The sequence below is a fragment of the Cydia amplana genome, chromosome 19 (assembly GCF_948474715.1).
Source record: "Cydia amplana chromosome 19, ilCydAmpl1.1, whole genome shotgun sequence".
Classification (NCBI taxonomy): Eukaryota; Metazoa; Arthropoda; class Insecta; order Lepidoptera; family Tortricidae; genus Cydia; species Cydia amplana.
This window is the reverse complement of record NC_086087.1, coordinates 6,808,907-6,820,836: the sequence shown is the minus strand read 5'-3', so window position 1 is coordinate 6,820,836 and position 11,930 is coordinate 6,808,907. Positions and strand designations below refer to the sequence as shown.

Genomic DNA, 11,930 nt, shown 5'->3' with positions numbered 1-11,930 from the left:
TTCCCGCCATCTTGAATTGTTATAAAAAGGGCGGTAACCAACGGCAAGTGGCCAGTTTGAGTACGGACAAGTTACAGTGAAGACGTCTTGTAATAATTATTGTAAAATGGTTGTTATTATGCTTGTAGCAGACGAATAAAGTTAAAATATTAGTACAAGTATCAGTTTTCATCATCAACCCAGTAATACCTCCAACAAACCAAACTAGACCCGTTAATTACATTAATTATGTGTTAAACCAAAGAGAATTTGAAATAGAGGAATACGATAGGCCAAAGGTATGGTGCCATTTTTTCGAGCGATTGCGTCATACCTTTGGCCTAATCTCGAATAGATGGCTTTTTGACATTTTACAAATTTAACACATATCTGTAAAAAAGAGGTTATTTGTCGACCGCCATTTTGGTAACATCGCCTCGTGATTCATTTCTTTGTTTTTGCTTATGAATGTTGTTTAAAGTGTAATATTGATAGCGTATTATGCAGTAAACTAATGTGGAAGTGTGCAGATAATGAAAAATTAATCATGAAACGCGTTTAACCACCATTCTGGCGTCAACGCCGGGTAGCCCTCGCGGGTCCTTGTAAAGTCCAGCTATCGCTTTACAAGAGCTGCATAACCCAACTACCGAACAACGTCGTGCTCTAGAGCATTAATTTTGGTATTTCTACCTCTAACCGTGACTGGCTAGAGCCCTAGAGGCCATAATTTTATACTTTTTTTTATACCGTACACTGGCTGAAGTCTTTTACAAATAATACCTATTAATTCGATCCCACGTGGGATACACTTTGACGTTGGCGAAATCATCGACAGTATCGATGGAGCCATATTACCCAAATATTGAATTGAATTGATCAGTAAAAAAAAAACATACAACCGAATTGATAACCTCCTCCTTTTAGATTTGGAAGTCGGTTAAAAAATAAGGACCAAAGTCAAATAGCGTTCTAAAAGTGTTAATCATTTGTGTCGAAAGATGTCAGCAAATGTACTGACTACATAATTTATATACTTTGACAATTAAACGGTCATTTCTCAAATCCTCAAAATCTGATGTAGCTACCCTACCCTCAAAAATATTTTTAATTTCTCATACTCTGAAAGAGGGTCATTGTTGTTCTAAAAGGTGTGCAGAAAATGATTCGTTTATGCACTCGAGCATTTTAGGTTCCAATTCCAAGTACGATTTTATTAATTTTTTTACGATAAGTAATACAATTTCAATTCTGATATTTGACTCCCCATTCCATAAAGAACAATACTTTTGCCTAAATTGTTAATTGAAAGTACCCTCAAAAATACTATAAAAATGTATACTTAGTCATGTTTAAAAAAAAAATGCGTTTTACTTTCATCGTATTCGAAATTAAAAGTATACCCTAACTCGACTCACTCGAGTAACTCGGGTGAAAGGCATCATTTCAGGCTCGGATTATTGGTGCTCTCACTGCGTTCGAGCGCCAAACTACCTCGGCAGAAATGAGTGCTTTTCATCCCTTGGTTAACAATCTACTACTGTTTTTCACTATAAATTACATGTTTATTGAATAAAAATATGATTGATAATGATAAAAGATACAAATCATTTATGCATTCATTCAATCTTAACAGTGAAGGTACATCTAGTCTACCGTCTCTCTCTCTTGTGTTAACAATCGGTGGTCTTATCTTATGGCTAAAAAGCGATCTCTTCCAGACAACCTTTACACATTTACAGACACATTAGTGACACCTTAGAGACATTAGTATCACTTATACTTAGATGATCATTAATTATTTTCTTACTGCCTTTATTTTAGATGACATTAATAAATATTAACTACTTGATTAATCTACTTAATTAAAAATAAATAATACATTTGCACCTACTTTCAGAACAGTGAGAGACTCCGTTTGAAGGTGGTCTTGAAAAAGATGACTAACATTTTCGTAGATTCAATTTCCTTATATATATTTTCTCTCTGATTAAAAGAAATCTAGGAGCTTTGATTAGATATGGCTTTAATAACATGCGGTTATTACATGTCCGCTTTAAGCTATGGTAATCTGCAATAATCCATGCCTAAGATACTAGTTATTAATAGAAATAGTTTGGATATTGTTATCAAATTTCTATTAGCAACAGAAAATACACATTTGGACGGTAATAAAGATTTTAACTTGACCTTTAAGAATAAGAAGAATAAGAATAGAATAAGAATGATTGATTGCGGTACTGTGTACATTTGTAGATGGTAATCATGGTACAATCATGGTTGTAAGTACTTATTTTAAGTTGAATCTATGAATGTACTAAGTTAACAGTATGAGCGATGATGGAACAAGAACGCTGAAAACAAAACACTTCTTTTGGGCAGTCGTGTAAAAAATGCAATTTGCAATAGGGGGATATATGAACATATATAGCAATAGTGACTTACGATCATTATTGCTGTGGAAAAACATCCAATTGTGGCCTATAAAGACCCAGCCGGCCGGCCTTGCCAAGGTGACAATCGCTATCGCTTCGACAACGAAACGCTTTGTGTCTCTCTATCACTCTTTTCCGTATTAGTGCGACAGTGACAGTTGCGTTTCGATCGCTACGGAGCGAAGCGATTGGCATGTTGGCTACGCGGCCTGGAACGAAAAGCGTGCGAAATGGAGTAGAGGAAAAAAGCCGGTAGCGGACCCAGAGAGTCTACCGCGAACAAATTTGGCGTGTTGCCTCTCTGTCGCACTTTAAATTCGTACGTAAGTGTGACAGGTCTCCGCAGCAGCAGCTGAATCGGGATGAACACTTTGTGCGTTGGAGAGAGCAGAGCTATAACCGCGAAAATCGAAGTTCGCAAATTGCGGGCATTTTTCTCTGTCACTCCAATTTCGCCTTTATAGGAGTAATAGAGAAAGATCCCCGCAATTTGCGATTTTCGGTTTTCGCGGTAGCCCCTCAGCTGCCTTTGTTCATACTGGTCCAATTTCTACTGGTCAGTATTTCAACTTTATACTGTGCGTGACATTAATAACCATAGGGTCGTTGAAACATGTTGAATTTTATAACTAAATCTTGTTAAATAGAAAATGAGCAATTTATCACAATAAATTGGAAACTTAAAAATATATGGAAATAAAAAAAAATACAAGACTAAAGTTTCACAATTATTTTTTTTAAACTTCCAAGGGATAATGGTTCCATTCGGTTCCTTACATTTTATTAAAAAAAATATTGTATAGCAACAATATATATAAACGCAATATTTCACAGACAAAATCGCAATTTCCGCGTTTCGTCTGTAAAGTGCGAGTGCCAGACTTTGACCATAATTTGTGACAATTGTATTGCTTTCAGTTAAGACAATGGGTCCCATACAGACATTTGATCCTCAAAACAAACCTGATCGACTGATGCCATTCAAAAAATTGTCAAATACCCTATTAACCAATAAATTCAAGGGAGATAAATGCTGTACTTATTCGAAGATAGTAGTTATAGTAAAGTACTTACCTACCTCATTTATACTTACAGAAATTATATAAAGGTTAAAAATTGACGCCGCGCCAGACGCCGGGTTTGGAGACGGTGACCTAAACGCACGCAGGTGCAATTAATGAGCGGAACGAGTATTTATCTATTCAAAATATTCAAAAAGATAATAGTTTTAGAAAAATCGATAGAACTTCTGACACACATGGGGGTCTTACAACTATTTTAAGCTTAACAAAGTACCTATCTATGTATTTGTATAAAGTCTGTCTACATGTAGTGTGTATCTTAGAGCCCAGTTAAGGATTAGAGAAAATTGGCCCAATCAGGGCCGTCTTAAACTATGCCGGGGCCCTTTTGGAAAGTAAATAAAGCTAATTAAACTATAGTAGTTTATGCAACAGTGATATAATAAGACTCGACTACGTCTCGTTTTGTAACTTCGACCCTTGAATTTTAAGAACCAATTTTATTATGAGCTGTTGCATACATTACTTTTTCTGACAGCTGCAGCAAAAAAAAAAAAAAAAAAAAAAAAAAAAAAAAAAAAAAAAAAAAAAAAAAAAGTTATTATTAAAAAAAAGAGATTATTAAAAAAAAAGAGTTAATATTTAAAAAAAATTTAGTTATTATTTAAAAAAAAAAAGAGTTATTATTGTAAATGAAAACATACCTCTTTCAATCAAGATGATCGGAACTTGTATCTTTTCTGCTAGCAGTCATCTTATGAGCCTATAGACAAATCATTCAAATGACATTGCTTTAGATATCACTGTCAGTCATTTAATTGACACATTTAAGTGCTGGAGTAGAAAAACATTTTTCTACTATGATCTCCTATTTATTATGGGTAATCTGGGGGCACGGTAGTGCCCCCGCCAAGACGAGCAAAGCGAAGCGCAAGGGCACTACCTACCTTTTCTCGAAGCGCTTCGTCGTTTTTTTGAACCCTCATAACTTGGGTTTGGATTATACCAGATAAACAAAATTCTCGGGATATGATGTCAATAGTGGACTTATTAAACATAAAAAATTTCAATTACATAGCTCTTATACTTAAGATTTTATTCATATCTAAAAAACCCAATTTCGTCACTGACGCACTCACTGTTGATCATCAAAACCTCTAGGGTACTTCCTGAAGTCCTAGGAAGCTGAGATTTGGTATGTAAGATAGTATTAGTACACAAACAACAAAATAATTCAAAAACTTGAAATTTTTTGGCCCTAAGGGGGGGAAAAGGGGGGTGGAATTTTGTATGGGAAATCAATAACCGCTGAACCGATTTAGTTAAAATTTGGTATGTAGATAGTTTTTGTATTGGGGAATGGCATAGAATAGTTTTCAACCCCAAAATTACCCCGTCAGGATGAAAAGGGGGTGGAAAAAGGCGTTAGGGGAAAAAGAGGGTTGAAGTTTGTATGGGGAATCAGTAAAAAGCAGATGTATAAAAGATGCCCCGAGGTACGTATTTCAGGATTTTTAATAGTACCTTAAATCACACGCGCAACCCTTTAAATTAGGGGATGGAAGCAACTTACAAAAAGAAGTGAAATCCCACCAAAAACATTTTCATGTAAAATGTTGCCAAGACGAAACCACAAGGCTCGCACTGACAAAAAGTTATCAGATCTCTTGTAGAGCCAAGCTTCTAACTCTACAAGCCCTAACTTCACAAACTCTACACCTTAGTCAAAATATGTGGCTTGGCCGTTTCGTTACTCCAAGAACTATTGTATTATAAAAAATAATGAATAGTGAATATTTTTTTTACCTTACGTCCATGTGACAGTAGCGAAACGGTTAAGCCACATATTTTGACTAAGGTGTAGAGTTTGTGAAGTTAAGGCTTGTAGAGTTAGAAGCTTGGCTCTACAAGAGATCTGATAACTTTTTGTCAGTGCGAGCCTTGTGGTTTCGTCTTGGCAACATTTTACATGAAAATGTTTTTGGTGGGATCAAATATACTGTTACTGTCTGTCCTTCGGGGCCTCCTGACAATGGGGGCCCTGGCCACGGGTCCCATGTGCCCTTATGGTAAAGACGGTACTGGGCCCAGTTAAGGATTAGAGAAAATTGTTATCTGAAGAATAATATACTTATTTCCAAGCGATGGTTCATAAATAGGTGTTATGGTTTTTAACTCACCAGAGGGCGCTGCTCGATTTTTGTTGGGGTATTTTAAATTGAGAGTTGTCAGGGTTGAAGTGGCTTCTGGTATTCATTACATCGTATGATTTATTCGCAAAGTTCTTTTCCTTCGTTCAGTAGAGCGGCCCACTCCAGCACGTTGTAAATCCGGGTGTGGGGATTCTCGGTTTTCACTAAAATACACAAATTCAGTAAATAAAGTGTTCTATAACTGTTACAAAATTATGGGTGACATAATTTTTAATTTGCACGTGTCATGACTTAATCTTATCTGCAACAGCCAGATGGTTTTTAAAAACAAACAAGTAAAGGGTATAGCCGGGTAAGCATGGCCAAACTGCCCTTAGCGAAAAAAACAATATCCTTTTACTGGATTATTAACCTATGTATATGTAGTGCTTTCACCAAATATTAAGCCTGAAATGCTTCAGATTTAAAAAAAAATGCAAAAAAAGAAAAATCATTTTTATTTTATTACAGCCAAAGTAATAATCCGATTTCTTTGTAATTTGGGTATGTTGTATATACAATTAAGGTCGCTTTCTGAAAAAAAAATAATATTGAATTATCTCTTAAAATAATAGTAAAAAATTGAGATGAAAATTTTCAGAAAAATAAAAAAAATACGTGCGAGATAGCGACAGTTACCAAATTTACATATTTTATGTAGAATTTAATAATGTTTAATATATATTTTTTTCAAAAATTAAAATCGGGATTAACAGTGTGAAAAACTCGAATTTGTAACATCCCATAATACTCTCTCTTCATACAAGCAAAGCTAAGTAGTCATAAACGAATGAAGTATATTGTGAACGCAGTCTTTACGAATTTGAATTTAGAATGTGACGTATTTTATTCATCAAAGGAACAGACATTTTTCAATCGTTAACGCTCTGTATAAAATTCGTGCCTATTTTCCTGTTCCCGCGCTTTTTTTAGGGTTCCGTAGCCAAATGGCAAAAAACGGAACCCTTATAGATTCGTCATGTCTGTCTGTCTGTCCGTCTGTCCGTCTGTCTGTCCGTCCGTATGTCACAGCCACTTTTCTCCGAAAGTATAAGAACTATACTGTTGAAACTTGGTAAGTAGATGTATTCTGTGAACCGCATTAAGATTTACACACAAAAATAGAAAAAAAAAACAATAAATTTTTGGGGTTCCCCATACTTCGAACTGAAACTCAAAAATTTTTTTTTCATCAAACCCATACGTGTGGGGTATCTATGCATAGGTCTTCAAAAATGATATTGAGGTTTCTAATATATTTTTTTCTAAACTGAATAGTTTGCGCGAGAGACACTTCCAAAGTGGTAAAATGTGTCCCCCCCCCCCTGTAACTTCTAAAATAAGAAAATGATAAAACTAAAAAAAATATATGATGTACATTACCATGTAAACTTCCACCGAAAATTGGTTTGAACGAGATCTTGTAAGTAGTTTTTTTTTTATACGTCATAAATCGCCTAAATACGGAACCCTTCATGGGCGAGTCCGACTCGCACTTGGCCGCTTTTTAAATCTCTGAATGCCGTTCGCCCTAGCCGCATACAGCCACGGAGTTTAAGGTCCGCGCTCAGCGAAATAAGTCGCGTTCTAAATTCAAATTGCGTTGGGAATATAACTTTCTAGTATAACGTACAAGTTATTTTGTATGAAGAGAAGGTATTATGGGATGTTACAAATTCGAGTTTTTAATACTGTTAATCCCGATTTTAATTTTTGAAAAAAATATATGTTAAACATTATTAAATTCTACATGAAATATGTAAATTTGATAACTGTCGCTATCTCGCATGTATTTTTTTTATTTTTCTGAAAATTTTCATCTAAATTTTTTACTATTATTTTAAGAGATAATTCAATATTATTTTTTTCAGAAAGCGACCTTAATTGTATATACAACATACCCAAATTACAAAGAAATCGGATTAGTACTTTGGCTGTAATAAAATAAAAATGATTTTTCTTTTTTTGCATTTTTTTTTTAAATCTGAAGCATTTGAGGCTTAATATTTGGTGAATGCACTACATATACATAGGTCAATAATCCAGTAAAAGGAAATTGTTTTTTTCGCTAAGGGCAGTTTGGCCATGCTTACCCGGCTATACCCTTTAAAATTTCAGAGATGATGCTTTTAGAACAAAGCTTATAGGTATTTTACGCGTGTCTTGCGATTTTCTATTAAGGCCCAGTAGGTTCGTGTTCTTCTCTCACTCTCACTGAGCGTAATCGTGAGGGAGATGGATACGTGCTCGGGACCGCGGATATCATCATGTTTTTAAATTTTATTTTATGTGTGTTTAAATAGTTAAAAAAAGTAATCGCTGGGTTCCCCCAGGTATAATATTGCTCATTTAAAAAAAAATCATAGTTAGGTAACTATTTTTAGTGTTTGTGCAAAATATAATTTTTTAAATTGCATTTTATGTTCGTGTTTTTAAAGTGAAAACTTCTTTAGCGGCGCTGGTGGGCACATTTTGAGGTGGGGAAAAAATTATAAACTCGAGACAGCGTAAGGCGATCACGTGACCGTAAGGGGCGTAAGGCGATCACGTGACCGTAAGCCCGGTGGCCACTCATAATTTAAATGGCATTTAAATCAATAAAGAAAAACTCAATGTTATTTGACATTTATGTTGCGGACTCCTTTTCAAGACTCTTTACCTATGTTCAAATAATTTGACGTTGTCATGGCAGTCATCATCTTCCTCGCGTTGTCCCGGCATTTTGCCACGGCTCATGGGAGCCTGGGGTCCGCTTGGCAACTAATCCCAGTAATTGGCGTGGGCACTAGTTTTTACGAAAGCGACTGCCATCTGACCTTCCAACCCAGAGGGTAAACTAGGCCCGTATTGGGATTAGACCGGTTTCCTCACGATGTTTTCCTTCACCGAAAAGCGACTGGTAAATATCAAATGATATTTCGTACATAAGTTCCGAAAAACTCATTGGTACGAGCCGGGGTTCGAACCTGCGACCTCCGGATTGCAAGTCGCACGCTCTTACCGCTAGGCCACCAGCGCTTCATCATGTTGTCATGGCAGTATTTAAATAAACATGTCAATGAAAAAGTGTGATCTTATTTGAGAATGATAATAATATGTAATAAATAAATAGAATATCTCCGCTAAAAGTATGTATCTTGTTACCGGGCGTCGGTAACATAGTGAGGTGAGTTTTCACTGCTATCGGCACTCCCGGAGTGCAACCGTTGTTGCTTGTTTTTCTATCAAGCGAAAGTCAAAAACTCAGAAGTCCCTAGAGACAGGTTTCATGATTACTAATTCAATTAGCAGCCGTATTGTGATCTAAAAAAGCGACTACGGCTTTTCAAAAACTCCGTCTCTGAGCTTACTACTGCACCTTAATGTTCTAAATGTCATCTGTGTGATATTCCTTATTCCCTAGAAATCCTAAAGTACTGAATAGATTTGTTCTTTCTCATCCTCATACGCTGTTTACAGTGGCGGATTTGCAGTCTTTGCCGCCCTAGGCCCCAGGCTCTGTAGCCGCCCCTTTCTCAGCGCCCATCATATTGACTACATTTTTAGTTATTTCTTGTTATCATGAGCGAATTTTTTGTCACAATTTGCCGCCCCCAAAAAACTTACCGCCCTAGGCCCGGGCCTACTTGGCCTTAAGGCAAATCCGCCACTGGCTGTTTATACTGTTACATATATGCATAACTGGCGACCCGCCCGGCTTCGCACGGGTTACACAAAATCTTAACAAATTATACACCTAAACCTTCCTCAAGAATCACTCTATTGATAGGTGAAAACCGCATGAAAATCCGTTCAGTAGTATTTGAGTTTATCGCGAACATACGTACACACAAACAGACAGACGCGGCAGGGGACTTTGTTTTATAAGGTGTACATATAATGTTTTTGTTCTGAAAAGTGTACCGAAACCAACCAAGGTTCACAAACCTTGTATTTTAACAAATTCCTTGGTTGGAACATCGAGTATTTTCCACTTCGGTCGGCCGAGGACAAAATGCGATGTTGAAGGGATGCCTTTGTGATATTCCTAGAAATAAAAAAATTAAGTCATTCTTCCTTTTTTGTCTGTGTATGATAAGAATATTTACCAATTTTTAAGCCATCATTTTGCAGCATAATTCTTTTTCGACATTATGCTGGATGGATAATTTTCCTAGTTGATGTATTTTAAATTGTTTTTTTTTTTCCACTTTGACGTATAATTTCGAGTGGACAATTTTCCATTTGTACCTAATGATAGTAAACTAAAAATTCGTAGGTGCAGAGAAAAGCATAATATAAAGTCGAACTGAATATTAGGTAATTTAATTTTTTTACAAGCAGAAACGTCTGCGACCGATGCTATTAAGCTTAGAATAAATCGGTCACAGACGTTTCTGCTTGTAAAAAAATTAAATTAGTATGGGTAGCACATCGTAACTGATGAATTTCCAATATGACTTGGAACTCCGGTAGCCGTTTAAGAATTGTAACGGTCTTACGGTAGATGTCGCTAAGGGTCCCCTAGACCCATAATATGGTGGAAAGATTTGCTGGCTATGGATGAGGTCTTGGTGGCTCAGATGGCAGAGCGCTGGAATATCGATCCAGAGGCCGTGAGTTCAAGTCTCACCCAAGACAGTAATTTTACCACTTTTAAATTTGTTCTAAGCTGAATATTAGGTATCAAATAGTTCCCCGACGTCGAACGGATTTACACAAAACCACATACACTTAAACCTTCCTCAAGAATCACTTCTATTGTTATGGTAGGTGAAACCCGCATGAAAAAATCCGCCTCCTAACATAGTCGGTAGTGACCCTGCTTACGAAGCAGGAGGTCCCGGGTTCGAATCCTGGTAAGGGCATTTATTTGTGTGTTCATTAAATGCCAAATGTATCGGTACATATAAGTATTTATATATATGTGTATATTATATATATCGTCGTGTAGTACCCATAACACAAGCCTTATTGAGCTTACTGTGGGACTAAATAGGTTGATCTGTGTAAAATTGTCCTATAATATTGATTTATTATAAGGGGTTGTGCACAAATCACGCGATGTGTTTTCGGCTACTTTTTGATTTGGTGATATTTGGTGAGGATTTTGGCTACTTGGCTACCCCCCTCCCCCACATAACCTCACGTGTATTTTTTTGAAAGTTTTCCATCCGACCGGCCAAGGCCACACGCTCCAAAGACTTAGAGATAGCGGGAAGTTGTAGCTTTAAAAAGTGTAGAATAAATAAAACATAAGAGTCGCGACGATGTCGAGCCACTTGGTCTTTGTCTATTTAATTTTGAGGAAAATACGCACAAGCCATACCTGGTCCCATATATTCCTCCTTATGATCTTAGGTTCCTGGCGGTCGGATCGTGCGGCCTTAGGGTTATAGTCTGGTGGGTGGTACAACATGTCATATGGACATAACGGGACCTGCTTCGGTACCCATTTTGTGTTGAAATACGTGCCTTTTGACACTGGTATAATCATGCCCGTGGCCTCGGTACCTTCTATTTTAAATGACGCAACGGGAGGAGACATCGCCGGATTTCTTTAAAACTTGAATTTTGACAACTTTATTGCGGCAACTTGGAAAATGCTTTTGGGCATATGAAGTTGACAGCTAAAAGGAGGTAACGGTTATGTAGTTGGCAAACAGGAATCGGATTAGGCTTATAAAACACACGTAGGTATTACTGATGAAATCTAAATGTTAGCTATTTCTATTTTTTCCACTGGAGATTAAATTGATAAGTGATTAAACAGATTAGGGACCTATATATAATATCCTAAACTTTCATTTTAGCTATTTCGTAATTTTTCCACAGGAGATTAAATTGATAAGTGATTAATTAGATTATAATAGGTAATAATATTCTAAGACTTGCCTAAACCTAAATTTTAGCTATTTCATAATTTTTCCACAGATGACTCAGTACCTATTCAGTCATTTATTGACGGTTTAAAATGACGGTGTCATTGTCTATGATGTCTTTACAAGGAAGTACGAGTATGGTATGATTATACTAGATAGGTATTATTTACTATGGTACCTAAAGCTGGTCAACCAAAGCTTGTCAGTAAAAAAAGGCGCGAAATTCAAATTTTCTATGGGACGATATCCCTTTGCGCCTACATTTTTCAAATTTGCCGCCTTTTTCTACTGTCAAGATCTGGTTGACCATCTATACTTAATAAATTAAATTTGAGTTATAATGTGAATCTTTGATGTGAATATAATAATAAGATTGGTTAATTGTTCTGTGTACCTATATATGAAATACCCTAGTAGATGTACGTAGAATCAATGAAGATT

General features: G+C 36.3%; 1 protein-coding gene across 1 annotated transcript; it reads right to left on the bottom strand.

The window, feature by feature from the left end:
• Window positions 1–5,573: 5,573 nt before the first annotated feature.
• On the bottom strand, window positions 5,574–11,155 carry LOC134657140 (uncharacterized). The gene is made up of 3 exons (XM_063512692.1): window positions 10,937–11,155; window positions 9,556–9,655; window positions 5,574–5,792 (listed from the first exon to the last, which is right to left on the bottom strand). The coding sequence occupies exons 1-3, from the start codon at window positions 11,153–11,155 to the stop codon at window positions 5,707–5,709; spliced, it is 405 nt and encodes a 134-aa protein (XP_063368762.1). The 3' UTR covers window positions 5,574–5,706.
• Window positions 11,156–11,930: the final 775 nt, after the last annotated feature.